At 37.8% G+C, this 17,462-nt stretch overlaps 1 protein-coding gene across 15 annotated transcripts in view; it reads right to left on the minus strand.

Moving 5' to 3' along the window:
• Positions 1–17,462, minus strand: part of WNK1 (WNK lysine deficient protein kinase 1) — a 134,918-nt gene that overhangs the window by 54,979 nt on the left and 62,477 nt on the right. For all 15 annotated transcript variants that reach the window (XM_059935058.1, XM_059935057.1, XM_059935056.1 and 12 more), the window contains exons 3-4: positions 12,260–12,480; positions 9,775–9,932 (exon numbers count right to left, since the gene is read on the minus strand). In XM_059935058.1, the coding sequence (XP_059791041.1) occupies positions 9,775–9,932; positions 12,260–12,480 (379 nt within the window). The remainder of the gene's footprint in view (positions 1–9,774; positions 9,933–12,259; positions 12,481–17,462) is intronic.

Raw genomic sequence — 17,462 nt, forward strand, 5'->3', positions numbered from 1 at the left:
CCACAGGATCACAGATCTAGAAAGAATCTGAGTTAGAGTCCCAACTTGTTCAAATGAGAAAACTGTAGATAAAAGAGATTAATGCCATGTCAAAGATAGAATTAATTCATTAATTCACCGGCATCTATGAGGTGCCATGTCCAGTCTAGTCTAGTATGTATAAGACACCTACTAGATATACTGCATTACCTTCAGCACCTAGAATACACCAAATAGAGCCTATATTCTAGTGGGTAAGGGCCTAGTCAATGGCAAAGCAAAAACTAGAATCCAGATTCAACAATGTCTAGTTCAGTGTTACTTCTAGCCCACATTATAGTGCTTTTAATTTCCTTAATCTGGGGTGAAAAGCCCTCACAAGTCAACTTCTACCTACTTCTCTACTCCGACCTCCTCCCAGATAAGTCCAGTCAAATTAGTTACTTTTTCACTGAATACTTAATGCACATTTTCACAAGAATATTCTTTCTACTGCCCCCTTTTTCAGTCAACTGAGTCCTACCCTTCTTTAAAGGTATACCTCAAATCACATATAGAGAGAAGGCGGCAACTACAAAGTATTTGTATGAATCTTCTGGCATATAAATTATTTACAAGATACCAAGAAACTCAATACTATTATAATTTACTTAAACACAGTAGAAACCATCTCTCTATATCCTATCAATTTTTATTCTGTAGTCTAATGCTGTGTGAATTATAGATCAACATTCAGTTGGGATAAGTAAAACTAGCTTTTCTGAGAAATTCTGAAATAGGGATTTCACAATTGTTTTTTAGCACCTAAAATGTTGGGAATGATACCCAACTATATGGTTTAAGATTAATGGTCTGATTAAGACCCTTTAATATTAATCAAATCACAGGACAGCAATAGAATGACTTTGAAAATCATGCAAAATGTTCCTAAGATACACCCTATGATACACCAAGTTTTCTCTTATGTGTATAATTTAAATTTATTGGATGGAAATAGGAATAAAATTTATAAAGGAATCATTTCAGCTAATTCCAGTGGATTCAGATCTCTGGGATATCAAACACACACAAAAAAATCCAACTGCTAAAGAAAAAAATACAAAGTTTTTCCCAACTTTTCAAACCCTATCTATAATCAGGAATCAGCTTCACTTGTTTCTGTAAAAAAGTAGGGTGAAATGCAATCTGTTATATAAAAGCCAAAAGGAATTTCACCCCAACTGCTTTGATTCTGTTTTTCCCAGACAGAATGTTCAAACCCTGCAATCCAAAGGCTAATGGAATCAGTGACAAAGTCAAATTACACAAACAAAGTAATTAAAAATCCCCATTATTTCTAACTTGGTTGTTATGAGGCTGGATTCAGCCAGATTCTTACTGGTATGAACCATTAGTTTACAGGAATTTGAACATACCTTAAGATCCCATTGGAAAACAAGCCTCTTCAAACCTCCCTACCAAATCCAGCTAGCTCTATCCAAGGAAATTAGTTGACCTCATGATTCCCCAAGGCTCATTACTCTCTGGATACATGAAAGCTTGTGTACTGCTTCAATCTCAAATGCACTGTCCTCCATATAAAAAACTGATGCCACTGCTTACCGTAGTTTCTATTCTTTTAATAGCAGACAAAAATTGTGCTAAGTACATTACTACTCTTATTTGGATCTTTTCATTGCCAATGGTAGAAAACTTCAAGATAAGTTTTTCTCTTTTGAACAGGGATCATGAACCCTGTTAAACAGGGGCTCAAACTTGTGATACCAATCTTAGACTTATGCTACCCATGTACCCTAAATTTTTTTTCCCTTGAAATCTAGAGAAAAAAGTTTAGAAAACAGAAACAGGAAAAGGAAAACATTTTGAGGTTTGTATTAGTGTTATGTTAGAGATGCTTGATTTCTGACCCTACTATTAGTATTTCTCCTTCATGTCCTTGGGCAAAATGCTTAACCTCTGAATCTATCTTCTCACCTGTAAAATGAAGGTATTATCTACTTATCAGAATACAAAAGATTAAAATAAGATAGTATATGTAAAGCACTTTGCAAGGTGACTGGCAAGAAGCAAGATGATAAATAAATGTGAGCTCATTTTCACTCATTTAAAACTTGGCTTTATTTTAAGTTCATTAAACACATTTTAAACACTGCTATTTGTTGAATGTTGCTAGGTAAAAGAATAGAACAAGAGACAACTTATTTCACTACTAAGCATGTCATAATGATGTTAATGGTAATAATGGCAATACCTATAAGTACTGACTGCTAACTGATTTAGGCACTTTTCTCATTTAATCCTCATTACCAGCTTAGGCTCAGAGAAGTTAATTAACTTGCCCAAGGTATCAGCTAGGAAATGACATTGCTGGGATCTGAACTCAAGCAGACCCAACTCCAGAGCCCATTTCCTCCACAGGCAACATTGTGTTTCACTCCTTATAGTTCTGTATTCGTGTATTCATCTCGCAAACACTGACTGAGTGCCTATTACCTGCCAGGCTCTAAGCACTAGGAAAACAGCCAAGAACAACTCAAATAAAACCCCCAACCCATAGAATTTATATTCTAATTGGGGCTTTAGATAAACACTGTAAGGTTGTGATAAAAGCCATGAAGAAAAATAAAACCATAGGGGATAGAAGTAAAGTGTGTGCACACGTAAGACTGTTTTAGATGGATGGGCAGGAAAGGCCTCTCCGAGACCTGAATGAAATGCATGTGCAGAACAATGACACACAACAGTTCTTTATCAGTGCACCACAGAATATAGTTATTAAACTGGTAAATTACACATTTACCCCTTCACATTGGCACTTACACAGACAGGTTTAAATGCCCTCAGGTCACAGACTGACACTATACTAGACATTTATGAATTCAGTACAGAATTTTGACATGAGCAGGGGACCTGGAATCAGAATAACAGAATAACTCTTATTTTCTAGATATGTAATCATGGGCTAGCCATCCTGGGCTTCAGACTTTTTATTTTAAAGTATAGACAACAGTTCTAGTAAACCACCCCCAATGAGGGTTGTTGGAAGAATTAAATTACATAATATATGCAAAGTGTTTAATGCAATGTCTGAGACATAGGATGTATATGTGTTAATATTTACACTGCTATCATCTGCTATTTACATGGCAGTTGTACCACTGCAAGGCCAGACATGTAGCAGTGAACTGGTCTACAGAGGAAAAAAAAACCCTGTTCTTGGGCTTCCCTGGTGGCGCAGTGGTTGATAATCTGCCTGCCGGTGCAGAGGACACGGGTTTGGGCCCTGGCTGGGAGGATCCCACATGCCGCGGAGCAGCTGGGCCCGTGAGCCACAACTACTGAGCCTGCGCGTCTGGAGCCTGTGCTCCGCAACAAGAGAGGCCGCGATGGTGAGAGGCCCGCGCACCACGATGAGGAGTGGCCCCCGCTTGCCGCAACTAGAGAAAGCCCTCGCACAGAAACGAAGACCCAACACAGCAAAAATAAATAAATAAATAAATTTATTAAAAAAAAAAAAAACCCTGTCCTTGAGAGGCTCAGTTCTCATGGGGGGGGGGGGACAACAGTTAATATCAATATAATTATCATTATAGTATATTAATAAGACAGGTTGAGTATGATGAAACACTGAAGGGGCAACAATATTGGCATGACTTTCTTCAAGAATCCTAGGACTTCCCTGGTGGCACAGTGGTTAAGAATCCACCTGCCAATGCAGGGGACACGGATTTGATCCCTGGTCCAGGAAGATCCCACATGACGCGGAGCAACTAAGCCCATGTGCCACGGCTCCTGAACCTGCGCACCACAACTACTGAAGCCCACGCTCCCTAGAGCCTGCGCGCTGCAACTACTAAAGCCTGTGCTCTGCAATAAGAGAAGCCACCACAATGAGAAGCCCGCACACCGCAGCGAAGAGTAACCCCTGCTCGCCACAACTAGAGAAAGCCCATGTGCAGCAACGAAGACCCAACGCAGCCAAAAAAAATAAAAATAAAAAAAAGAACCCTAGAAATATTTCTGGTAAAGAGCTCCAGATGACTGGGGCTACTGGCTCATTCCTTCATACAGCTCTGCCTTAGCATCCCTGACACAGGCCAATAAAGCTCTCAATTTAAACCAACTTTCTCAGGAATACTGTCTCTGACTATCTCAATGAGATCAAAACCCCGTACCTCATTATGTCTATAAAATCCATGTGCTTTATTATATTTACTACTTCAATGTTTACCTTCCCTACAAGAAGGTGAAAGAACATTGAAGCATGTATCTTGTTCACTGCTGTATCCTCAACCTGGCACACAGAAGACACCTAACTAATGGCTGTTAAATAAGTGAATAATCGTTAAAATAAATTGAAAAGAAACTGAGAACTAGAGTTTATGGTTCAACTGACTAGAGTTCTGTGATCTTCAAACCTAAAAAAGTAATCCTGAGCTGTTAAACACTCTTCTTTGTATCCCATTTCTAAGATAGTGCCAAACCCATAGGAGGCCTTGTGAGTTCAGGAGGGGGCAGTTCACTGACTACTATTGGTAAACAGGGGGTGCGTAGTAGATCTGGGATGGAAACAAGGAATCTGGAGTGGCAGGGGGCAGTTTGCATTAGGGAGTTTGATGATCTCTCGATGGATAACCAAACATGTTTCCTTAATAAATGTGCAAGCGTTAGGCAGACTAATGCTGACATATCCTTTAAAAAATTAGTTAAATTTACACCCAAAGCAAACTTAAGGGAAAGTACAATACTTCAAGGTGTATTTCAATAGAGTCACCACTATTGCTTATACAATCATATAAATCATTGTAAAATCAAGGTAAACTCCCCACACATTTATCTCAGCACCCAAAACATGAGAAAAACTTTAGAAAATTAAAAAAGGACATAGCCCTTTTTATTCTTCATTGGAAGCCAGAAGATGGGAATGGAGGTTAGTGAAACCAAGACAGAATTTCCCAGATAAGAAATATAATAACTGAAGTACAGAATAACAGACTGTAGATAATACAGAGCTCAGTTTTCACAGCTGAGAGGAAAAACAAAGAACAAGTAAATGCCTGCAGTATCCTCAGAGACCAAGGGTTCCAAAAGTTCCAACTGACTTATTAACTCCTCAAGCTTTTTATTCCAGCTTTTCCACGGCTTGGCTTGACTTACTATTTTGCGTTTTTAAAAAGCAACTCCTGAATAGGCAGAAAAAAATGCAATTAAATAAGGTTAGATTTCTAAGTCAACTTGGTTACTTATAATGCTAGTAAAAAGGTTCCATGAACAATGGAACAAAAATTTATTCAAATAATGCTTGATACTACAATATTTAGTCTACTTTTTTTTTTTTTTAATTTAACCAAAAATAAGGTATACAGAACTGGAAGGGACCTGAGGTGATCACTGTTGTAGCTCACACTTCTTAAACTTTAATGTATACACAAATCATCTTTGGATCTTGTAAAATGCTGGTTTTGACTCAATCCGTCTGGGACGGGGCCAAAATTTTACATTTTTATAATAACAAGTGTCCTAGGATGCCAATTCTGCTGGTTGTGGGGACTGCACTTTGCACAGCAAAGATCTCAATAGTGATTTGAGAATGGATGGAAGAGCATGTAAATAGATGACTTTTTCAAATGCCTTTCTAGTCCTGGAATTTTGACTCTATTAAAGTTACTGTTTTCTGCTCTAGTTGTACCAAATAGCTTTTCCCACTCTACTAAAATATATTGTATATGTACATATATAAAGTGTATCAGTTTCTACTTGCTACTATTCAATTCCACGTTAGTAGGATAATTTTAGTATTTCTAAGGTGACCTTATTTTGCAGGGTAAACTCAACTGTCCCACTGACATAGTGTCTAACTTGACTATATCTGGGATTCCTTTAATTGAATCATTTATTCTTCAAAATATCACTGAGTGCCTACAATGTACCATATGCTATGCTACAAACACAAAACTATAAACAAAGATTTAATAAATTGGGCTCTAGGACAACACCTTTTAAAACACTGTATATTTCATCCTTCCTGTTCCCAATTCCTCTCCCGAGGTGAGGGTGGCTATAGGGTCAAACAGTTTAAACAATGAGAAAAGGAGGAAGAAACTACAGAAATAGAAGGAAATAAAACCTGTTGAACATTAAAAATGTGGTACATTCATACAATGCAATATTATTCAGCTACAAAAAGGACTGAAGTACTGGTTCATGCTAAAACATGGATAAACCTTAAAAATGTTACGCTAAATCAAAGCATAACACAAAAACAAAGTGTAACTCAAAAGGCCATATATTTTATGATTCTATTTGTATGAAATGTCCACAACAGGCAAATCAAATCCATAAAGACAGAAAGTAGATTAGTGCTTGCCAGGGGCTGGGTGGAAGAGGAATGCGGAGTGACTGCTAACAGGTGGGGGGTTTCTTTTTTGGGGAGATGGAGTGGCATTAGTGGTGATGATTGCAGAACACTGTAAATACACTAAAACCCACTGATTTTTACACCTTCAAATGATTTAAATGGAGAATTTCATGGTATGTGAACTTTATCTTAAAAAAAAAACAAAACACACAACCCACTGAAAAACTGAAAAAAGGGTAAATACTACACTAAGACTATGGAACCAGTGATATTGGTCTTTCTAGGGTCTATTAAACTAACGCCAAACACTTTTTTCATTTGAGAAGGGGATTTTCTTCTCAACTGAGCTGGAGTTTGCATTTGCAAATAAAGATTCATTTATTGATTAGACAGTGTCTCAAATGCATTATCTTAAAAATCAAATTAATTTGTTTTCTTTACTTTTATCAAATAATTGCTTATATAAACTTTTATCTGATTTTATGGCAGTGTTGTGCCTGACAGTCTGAAGCCAAAGAACATTGCTTTTAGCCCTGAGCCTCTGGTGAGTAGATTTAATCAATAGGGTTTACACTATTTTTCACCTACTCATCCTACACAGTCATTATTTTTAACCAGTTAAACATATTTGGTGGGTAAGGTATAGAACAAGGTAGAATTTAATACAGGTCACCCATAAATTCTGCATTAAAAAAAAAACAGTCCTACCATATAATTTATAACTCTATTTCTTTAAATAGCAGAGTTATTTTTTAGACTTCATTTTAGATAAAGAAACTGAAATTCCATGATCCCTCGAGATATTTTAAGTACCAACCTTTATTTGTTTAGAGAAATAATCAGGAATTGAATTCACAAGATTAATTAGAGACACCTATCACTAGACAACTCGGTAATGCCTAGGCAGTGTCTCTAACAGCAAAGCACTGTCTGATGGTTCATAACAAAATCTACCAAGTTTCAAAGTAGAAATATTGCAAGACCCACAAAGAAGGCTGGTGGTTGAGAGACAGCAGAGAATGTTTAAATATATGGGTATCTGATGGATACTTCATTCTTCTGGTCTATTCACTATCAAAACATTCAGTACTGCTGGAAGGTAAATAAAAGATATTTGTTAATAACTCTTTGTGTTTTAAATCCAGAATGATCACCTCAAGCAGTAGTACTGGGTTTAAGATGCTATTTATTCTTAGGCAATAGAAAGAATAAATATGGCCAGTGAAAAATGAGTGTTACATTAAAACCTCTTATGTTTTCGCCACAGAATTAAAGTGACAGTTCTACTCTTACCAGAGAGAAAAGACTGCCCACAAATTATCAGAGCTAATAATTTAAGTAACTACTTGCTCACACTGAGATTCTCCTGCCTACTCCAAGTACAGAGGCTAATAGCATTCTAATAGAACATTATCACCACTTCTGCAGATTAGAAATTATTTACAGAACTCTTCAGAGGAGAATTTTTTAAGAAGTTCTGGTGTCATGTGTTTATTTTGATTTTGTTTTGAATTTTTGAATTTTATTTATTTTTTTATACAGCAGGTTCTTATTAGTTATCCATTTTATACATATTAGTGTATACATGTCAATCCCAATCTCCCAATTCATCCCACCCCACCCTGCCACTTTCCCCCCTTGGTGTCCATACGTTTGCTCTCTACATCTGTGTCTCTATTTCTGTCCTGCAAACCGGTTCATTTGTACCATTTTTCTAGGTTCCACATATATGTGTTAATATACGATATTTGTTTTTCTCTTTCTGGTGCCATGTGTTTAGAATCAGAGTCAGCAACTTTCTCCGTTAAGAGCCAAACAGTACATAATTTAGGATTTTTGAACCATAGAGTCTGTTGCAATTGCTCAACTCTGCCATTGTAATATGTGAAAACAGACATAGATAATACAGAAACAAATAAGTGGCTGTGTCATTACTTTCTTCATGGTCACTGAAATTTGAATTTCATATAATTTTCATAGGTCATCACATATTATTCTTCTTTTGGTTTCCCTCTCAACCATTTAGGAATGTAAAAAGAATTCTTAGCTCATGGGCTGTACAAAAATGGGTAGGAGGCTGGATTTGGCCCATGGATCATAGTTTGCTAATCCCTGGTTTAGAGTGTGATGGAGTGAAGAAGTTATAGACAGTAAGTTAGTAAATAAATTACACAAACCATTTTACATACAAATTGTAAATTTTATAGTCCTAAAATTTAATGTATTTAACCTCTTAATCAGGTTTAATATTCAGTTTGATCTCCTTAAGAAGATATGTATTTACAAAGGGTATTTTCACATTATTTGTTTTCATAAATATTAGGTGGAAAAGAACACCTTAGCTCAACTGAATTCAAATTCATAAAGAAAATCAATCTCTTGTCCATCCACTTTGGCCATCTCCACTTTAACTCCTTATTTCAGTCTATCGGTTATTCCTTCATATTAGTGCAACAGCCACTTAACTGGGTTTTCAGCTTTCAGTGTTTCCTCATAAATCCATCCTCCACTCTGCAGCCAGAATAATCTTTTAAAAATTTAAGTCTGATCTTATGACACCTACCAAGTCTTTTTTTTTTTTTTTTTTTGGCTGCACCTCGTGGCCTGTGGGATCTTAGCTCCCCGACCAGGGATTGAACTCAGGCCCTTGGCAGTGAAGGCACAGAGTCCTAACCACTGGACCGCCAGGGAATTCCCACGACACCTACCAAGTCTTATAGTGGCTGCAATCGTTCCCCCAGTGCTCAAGTATAGTCTAAACTTTCACTTTCCTCCCTTATCCCTTGTCTCTTCTTTTTCCTATTTTCAAACTGTAGACATACAAAAATTTTTCACATGCAACTCTTAGTCTTTCCCTATTTGTTTAACATAATTTTCCTAACCTGTCCAAACTCAATTAGGCACTACTTCTACGTGCTTCTGTTACGTACCTATCCCTAGAATAACTGCTTTTATACCCTATGGTAACTGTCTGGTTGTTTGTTCTCCTTCGCCTAGTAATAAGTTCTTGAGAGACAGGTTTGTGTTTTACTTAACTATAATATTCAATACCTAGGATCTAGAAAGAAGTCTGGAACATAATAGAGACTTAAATATTTGTTGGATGAACCCATGAACTGTTACGGGTTGAACTGCGTCCCCTGCACCGCCCCCTACAAAAGATATATTAAAATTCTGATCCTCAGTTTCTCAGAATGTGACCTTATTTGGAAATAGGATCACTGCAGGTATAATTAGTTAGAATGAGGTCAACCTGGAGTTGGGTGACCACAACTCAATCTGACCAGTCCTTATAAGAAGAGGAGACACGAGACACAGACAGATGAGGGGTGAACTCCATGTGATGCTTTCTAGTGTTGTTCCCTTTTGCATGGTTTGATGTTATACAGCTTCTTAGATGTGGCCTAAGATCACCAGTCAGTTAGGACAAGACTTACACTGGTCACTCGACGGTAGATCTGCGCAGCATTTTGGCACTCGGAGTAAGGGTATTCAGATGTGGCCATCTCAAGCATGCACATCCCAAAAGCATAAACGTCAACGGATTCATCATATTTCTCCTCATACATCTCAGGGGCCATGAACTCTGGGGTACCTTAAATTAAAAGAATGATTCAGACTCAATGTGAGGAGAAGCTGCAGATGTAATTCATGGGGAGGGGAACAGCAGAGGGGTTGATCTGTGAGAGAGAAGAAAGTGGAAGGGGGGTAAGAGGTGAGGGAGGAAAAGGAAAGAAAGGTAGGTAGGTGGTGGGGGGAGAGGAAAGAAATCATCTTAGTATGTTCCATCAAATATGTTATAGATCTTACACTACAACACCTTTATAAAAAACTGGCACAGGATCAAGTGTCTGTTTATTTACTGTTTCAAATGGATTAGTGTTACACAATGTCAAAATAGAGCCTTGCACAAAAGATAAACTGATATAACTCATACTGAAAACAAATGGAAGGAAAAGGGAAGAGACTACCAAGGAATAAAGTAGATATAATGGCATCTACCTGTAAGATAGGATGATGGGTTAAAAAAGATCAAAATACTTGTCTGCCCCCTACTGTACGGTAGCTGTAAGGTTAACATTCATATAATAGCTAGTCTCTTGCCATTAACATTCCATCTGATCAGTTCCACTTTTAAGGCGGCTTTTCAGTACAAAAAAACCTGATATTCAATACATTTTCAAAATGATAAAATAAACTGTAATTGTCTATAAAGGTCACTCACCAGAGCCCTTTTCTTCACACGCTTACCACCCCCCTGCAGTACACAAACCTACTGTAGATGTAAGAAGTGTAGTGAGGCACATCCTATAGACACACACAAATAATTCGGTCTGCACTTGAGTTCTCAGACTGAATTATGAGCATAGAGTGTATGATTCCACACACCAGGTTTCCAATGTTTCCAAAGAAATTAAGCCCGAATACCTCAAATTATAGGACATTTCTAAGAACAGGCTTGCACACTATGGTTTAAACAAAAAAGGAAAGAAGAAAAAACCCTCTTGGGACAGAGATTAAGATGCCAAAGACAATCAAAGAACTGTTTCCTATAAGAAGGGCAAAAAGGAAATTCATCTTTAAATAACTCTTTTCCCAGGAACACTATTTTGTAAGGATGTGCAAATTACTGGTGTTCAATGTTTTTCTTATTAAAGCATAGTATTCTAGCCCACTTAAAAATGAATGGCTGGGGCTTCCCTGGTGGCGCAGTAGTTGACAGTCTGCCTGCCAATGCAGGGGACACGGGTTCGAGCCCCGGTCTGGGAAGATCCCACATCCCCCGGAGCAACTAGGCCCGTGAGCCACAATTACTGAGCCTGCGCGTCTGGAGCCTGTGCTCTGGAACAAGAGACGCCACGATAGTGAGAGGTCCGCGCACCGTGATGAAGAGTGGCCCCCGCTTGCCGCAACTAGAGAAAGCCCTCGCACAGAAACGAAGACCCAACACAGCCAAAAATAAACAAATAAATAAATAATTAATTTAAAAAAAAATTTTAAAATAAAAAAAAAAAGAATGGCTTTCTTGTTGTTGTTATTGTTGTCACCTTTTGGGAGAGTAGAGTGTTTGTGAAGATTTCAAGTTTTCAAACTGTCATACCCTCTTCAGAAAGTGAAAGCTTATAAAATAATCAGCATTAAATTATTTTCCCAGCTGCAACTCTCTAACATACAGTTAAAGGCTGAAAGGACAGACTTGTTGTGTAGATCAGTGATTCTCAAGAAGGACGATTTGCCCTACAGGGGACATCTCGCAACCTCCAGAGACATTTTTGGTTGTTAACAACTGGGGGGAAGTGGGCAAGGGGCGTGCTACTGGCATCCAGTGAATAGGACCAGGGGTGCTGCTAAATCATCTTACAGTGAACAGACAGTCCTTACAACGAAGAGCTGTCCGACCCAAAACGTCAATAGTACTGAGGCTGAAAACTGTTTCAGGTATATCTTCTGAAGAGTAGGAGTAAGAAAAAAGTTGATAATGAACTATATTTTCACATTTTAAAATAAAGTTTTAATAGGCAGATATTTTTGAATATACATATATCCAACAGACTTCTTCAGAGACTAAATTATATATAAATTCAATTTCTTTTATGGGGAAAGTAACATACTTTATCTGTTATATAAATAAGTATATGATACTAAGTATCAATGAAATGACTCAGTAAGGTTAACAATTATTATATAATGTTTTGTCAGCAAAGTTAACCTTACTTCTCTTCATATAACTTTACAAAACAACAATGGTCTTCAAGATGATTCTAGAGGCAAAGAAATAGAGAACTCCACATCACTTCCGGGGTTCAAGCTCTGAATTTCTGAAGGTTTATTTCACATAATAAAAGCTCTGACAAGGTCAGGTTTCTAAATAAAAGGAATGTCAGAAAGCCAGTGAGACTGCAAGGTACACCTGAAACATACCTATCACGCTCTTGGCAAAAGAAGCCCGCTTCAGGGTTGCCAGACCTAGGTCTCCAATCTTGACTGAGCCTGTAGGACCAGTGATAAAGATGTTGTCACACTTAAGATCCCGGTGAATAATAGGTGGAGTTCGAGTATGAAGAAACTGAAGTCCTTTAAGAATCTGACGGCACCAGCTTCTCAGAACTTTGATCTTCATCACCTTAAACCTTTTCAGGTACCTAGAAAAGGCAAGGTACACCAAACAGGTTATCAATGATATGCATTTATTACTTTGAAGAATTCCATTAAATTCTAGCATTATCTGAGATGGGAATATCAAGTTCAGAATATTAAGATTCAGTAAGCTTAGGTTAGTGCTACTTTTAGTAAGGTTAAAGGGGATAGGATAATAAGTAGTTGGCAAGCAAACTCTGATAACAAAGCACAAAAAATAAATTCCTTAAAATTAGATCACTGCTAAAATGATTTAAAAGTTAAGAGGCAGAGTTCGACTTCTGGTAATGGTGAAGCAACTCTTATTGGATGCAGATATAATTATAAACTCTAGTAAACACACACACACACACACACACACACAACTACTAGAAAGCTCTGGAGGAATCAAAATGAGGCATAAACTGGAAGGGAGTACACACGAGGGAAAAGGGAAAGCACTAGTCTGTGGGGGTCGCTCAAACCTGGACTGAAACCTGGAGCTTTATTGGCTGAGGAATGAATACGAGGATAGAGTTCAAGATTACCGCAGGGTCTAGAACAATGCTACTCAACAGAACTTTCTACAATGACAGTCTGTCCAATACAATATTCACTAGACAAATAAGAATATTCGTATTTAAATGAATTAATTAAAATAAAAAATTTTCATTTCCAGTCACACTAGTCACATTTCAAGTGCTCAACAACTGCATTGTATCAAGTGGCTACCATTTTGGATGGTGCAGATTACAGAACATTTCCATCACCACAGAAAGTTCTGTTGGACAGCAGAGATAGAAAGTAAAGGAGGCAGGGCCGGGGGTTGGAGGGTAGGGTTGGTGTGTAATCCCAGAAAGGAGGTACAGGGGCTTCCCTGGTGGCGCAGTGGTTAAGAATCCGCCTGCCAATGCAGCGGACACAGTTCGAGCCCTGGTCCGGGAAGATCCCACATGACGCGAGCAACTAAGCCCGTGAGCCACAACTACTGAGCCTGTGCTCTAGAGCCCGCGAGCCACAACTACTGAGCCCACGCACCGTAACTACTGAAGCCCGAGCGTCTAGAGCTGGTCTGGTGCTCTGCAACAAGAGAAGCCACCGCAATGAGAAGCCCGCGCACCGCAACAAAGAGTAGCCCCCGCTCGCCGCAACTAGAGAAAGCCCGTGTACAGCAATGAAGACCCAACGCAGCCAAAAGATAAAATTTTTTTAAAAAAGGAGGTATAGAAGGGGAGCTCCAAATTCTGCATATTCACTCTGCCTAAATCTCTGGCTGACCTCTGAAATATGTGTATGTGTAGCAGAGTCCAAGCAGCCCAGCTAATGCTAAAAGAACAGGACAGAGATTTCTGATGAACTGAGTTCAGATGCTATTTTATCTGGAAATATTCAGGGAAAAAATGAAGAGCACTGATGGTAAATATAAAAGACTACATTTTCCTATTACTATCTTTATGTTACATATGACTACTTAAAGGAAAATTTATAACACTGTATTACAGGATCTATACAATAAATGTAACATATGAAAATTATACCATAAAGTGTAAGTACTAGAAATACATGGGCCTATATTTTTGCAAGTTTCCTTTATTTTACATGAAATTGTACAGTATCAACCCTAAGCATGTTGTGAAAGTTAAAGATATAAATGCAGTATCTAAAGCAACCACTAAAAAAGATATATCAAATGCGCGCGCGCACACACACACACACACACACACACACACACACACACGGAGTTTAACCAAAAAGCTAATACAGAAACGAATATGAAATCTTAAAAATAAATTAAACAATGAAATTCTGCTTCACTTGGGTGGGATATGAGGTAATTAAAGAAAACTAATGGTGAAAGTTGGTTTTATGGTTTAAAAAATAGATATAAAAACAGAGTTACTTCTGGAGGGTGAGGAAAGGGCTGCCTGGAAAGGGCCACCTAGGAAGAGGTCTAAGGGCAGGTACTGAGATGACGGAAATGTTCTATAGCTTAACGGTCTCGATTACACGAGTGAGGTATCACATTAATAGGACAAAGGGGAAAACAACACGATCACTTCAATTCGTGCAGAAAAGGCATCAGACAAAATCCAACACCTTTCCATGATAAAAAAAAAAATAATCAAACTAAGAATAGCAGAGAATATATTCAACATGATAAAGAGCATTTATGAAAAACCCACAGCTATACTACAGTGGTGAAACACTGAAAGCTTTCCCATTAAGACTGGGAATAAGACAAGAATAACCACGGCTCTTCAGTGTTGTACTAGAAACTCTAGCCAGATTAAGTAGGCAAAAAAAAGAAAGGTACCCATATTGGAAAGGAGGAAGTAAAACTCCCTCTATTTACAGATAACATGATCCTATATATAGAAAATTCTAAAGAATACATACAGACAGACATGCACACACGACTAGAGTTAATAAAAGAATTCAGCAAAATTGCCAGAGTACAAGATCAACACACACAAATGAGTTGTGTTGTACACCCCAACAATTAACAACCTGAAAAGGAAAGCAAGAAAACAATTCCATTTGCAACAGCATTCAAAAGAATAAAATACTTAGGAATAAATTTAACCAAGGAAGTGAAAGATTTATACACTAAAAACTAGAAAACACTGTTGAAAGAAATTAAAGGACACCTAAATAAAATGGAGAGATGGGTTCATGGACTGGAAAACTTAATATAGTGCAGATGGCAATATTAGCCAAAGTGACCCACAGATTCGATGTATCTACAGATGGATTTGATTATATCTACAGATGCAATCAAAATTCTAACAGCCTTTTTGCAGAAATGGAAAGCTAATCCTCAGGTTCATACGGAATTACAAGGGGCACCAAACAGCCAAAACAATATCAAAAAAGAAGAACAAAATTGGAGAACTCACTTTTTCCAATTTCAAAACATATCACAAAGCTAGGTTTTGTAGTATTAAAACAGTGTGGTACTGTCATAAGGATAGATACATAGAACAGTGGAATAGTATGGAGGGTCCAGAAATAAACCCATGCACCTATGGTTAAATGATTTTTGACAAGGGTGTCAAGATCATTCAACAGGGAAAGAATAGTCTCTTCAACAAACGGTGCTGGGACAACTGGATATCCACATGCAACGGAATGGAGTTGGATCCCACACCTTACACATAAACAAATGTTAACTCAAAAAATGGAATGATCTAAATAAAAGAGTTAAACCTATAAAACTCTTAACAGAAGAGAAGAGAAGAAAAGTTAGGGGTAAATCTGCATGACCTTGGTTTTGGCAATGGATTCTTAGATATAACCCTAAAGGCACAAGCAACAAGGGAAAAAAAAACAGATAAACTGGACTTAATCAAAATTTAAAACTTTGTGCATCACATGACGTCATTAAGGAGTGAAAAGAATATATAGAATGGGAAAAATATATTTGCAAATCACGTACCTGATAAGGGTTTAGTTTACAGAATATATAAAGAACTCTTACAACTCAACAAAAAGACAAACAACCCAATTTAAAAATGGACGAAGTGGGCAAAGAGTTGAATAGACATTTCTCCAAAGATGTATAACATGCACATGATAAGGTGCTCAACATCATTACTCTCTAGGGAAATGCAAACCAAATGAGATACCATGTCACAGCCAGCAAGATGGTTATTAAAAAACCAAAAACAAACAAAAAAACCAAGCGTTGGCAAGAATATGGAAAAATCGGAACCCTTATACACTGCTAGTGGGAATGTAAACTGGTTCAGCCATTGTGGAAAACAGTTTGGTGGTTCCTCAAAAAGTTAAACACAGAATTACCATATGACTCAGCAATTCTACTCAAAGGTATATATGTATCTAAAAGGCATGAAAACGGGTACTCAAATAAGCACTTGTACACAAATGTTCATGGTGGAAACAGCCCAAATGTCTATCAATAAGTGAGTGGATAAACAAATTGTGGTATATCCACGAAATATTATTTAGTCATAAAAAGGAATGAAGTACTGATACATGCTACAACATGAACCTTGAAAACATGGTAAGTGAAAGTAGCAAAACACAAACATGTATTTTATATTCCATTTATATGAAATACCTTGATCAGATAAATCCTTAGAGACAGAAAACAGTTGGTGGTTGCCAAAGGCTGGGGTAAAGGAAGAAAGGGGAATTGTTTAATGGGTTTTAGTTTTGCAAGATGAAGAATTCTCGAGATTGGTTACACAGCAACATGAATATATTTAACTAAACTGTACACTTAAAAATGATTAAGGGCTTCCCTGGTGGCACAGTGGTTAAGAATCCGCCTGCCAATGCAGGGGACATGGGTTCGATCCCTGGTCTGGGATGATCCCACACGCTGCGGAGCAACTAAGCCCGTGTGCCACAACTTCTGAGCCTGCGTGCCACAGCTACTGAAGCCCGCGCGCCTAGAGCTGGTGCTCCGCAACAAGAGAAGCCACGGCAATGAGAAGCCCACGCACCGCAACGAAGAGTAGCCCTCACTCGCCGCAACTAGAGAAAGCCCGCGTGCAGCAACAAAGACCCAACACAGCCAAAAATAAGTATAAATAAAATAAATTTTAAAAATATGATTAAAAGATGGTAAATTTTATATGTTTTTACCACAGTAAAAAAAAAAAAGCCCATCTATAAATACTAGAGATCAGCTAGTCCAACCACTTATTTTACACATGGAGAACTGAGGGCCAGAGAAGGGGATCTACTTGCCCTAAATCACAGCTGGTCAAAGTCAGAGCAGAGAGCAGACTCCTACTCTAAGTCTAGTGCTTTCTACTTTACCTCTTGCTGTATTTGCTTTGAGGCTCAGAAACTGAAACAAACAATGATGGGGAAAAAAGAACTTTAAACTTAAAAGAAAAATGGTTAAAAACTTAGATCATGTGCAATTAAAGAGAAAATATACTACGTGGGAAGGGTAATGGGGAGTAACTGCTTAATGGGTATGGGGTGTTCTTTTAAGGTGATGAAAATGTTTACGAACTTGACAGATGTGGTTACA

This window comes from Balaenoptera ricei, chromosome 10, assembly GCF_028023285.1.
Source record: "Balaenoptera ricei isolate mBalRic1 chromosome 10, mBalRic1.hap2, whole genome shotgun sequence".
NCBI lineage: Eukaryota > Metazoa > Chordata > Mammalia > Artiodactyla > Balaenopteridae > Balaenoptera > Balaenoptera ricei.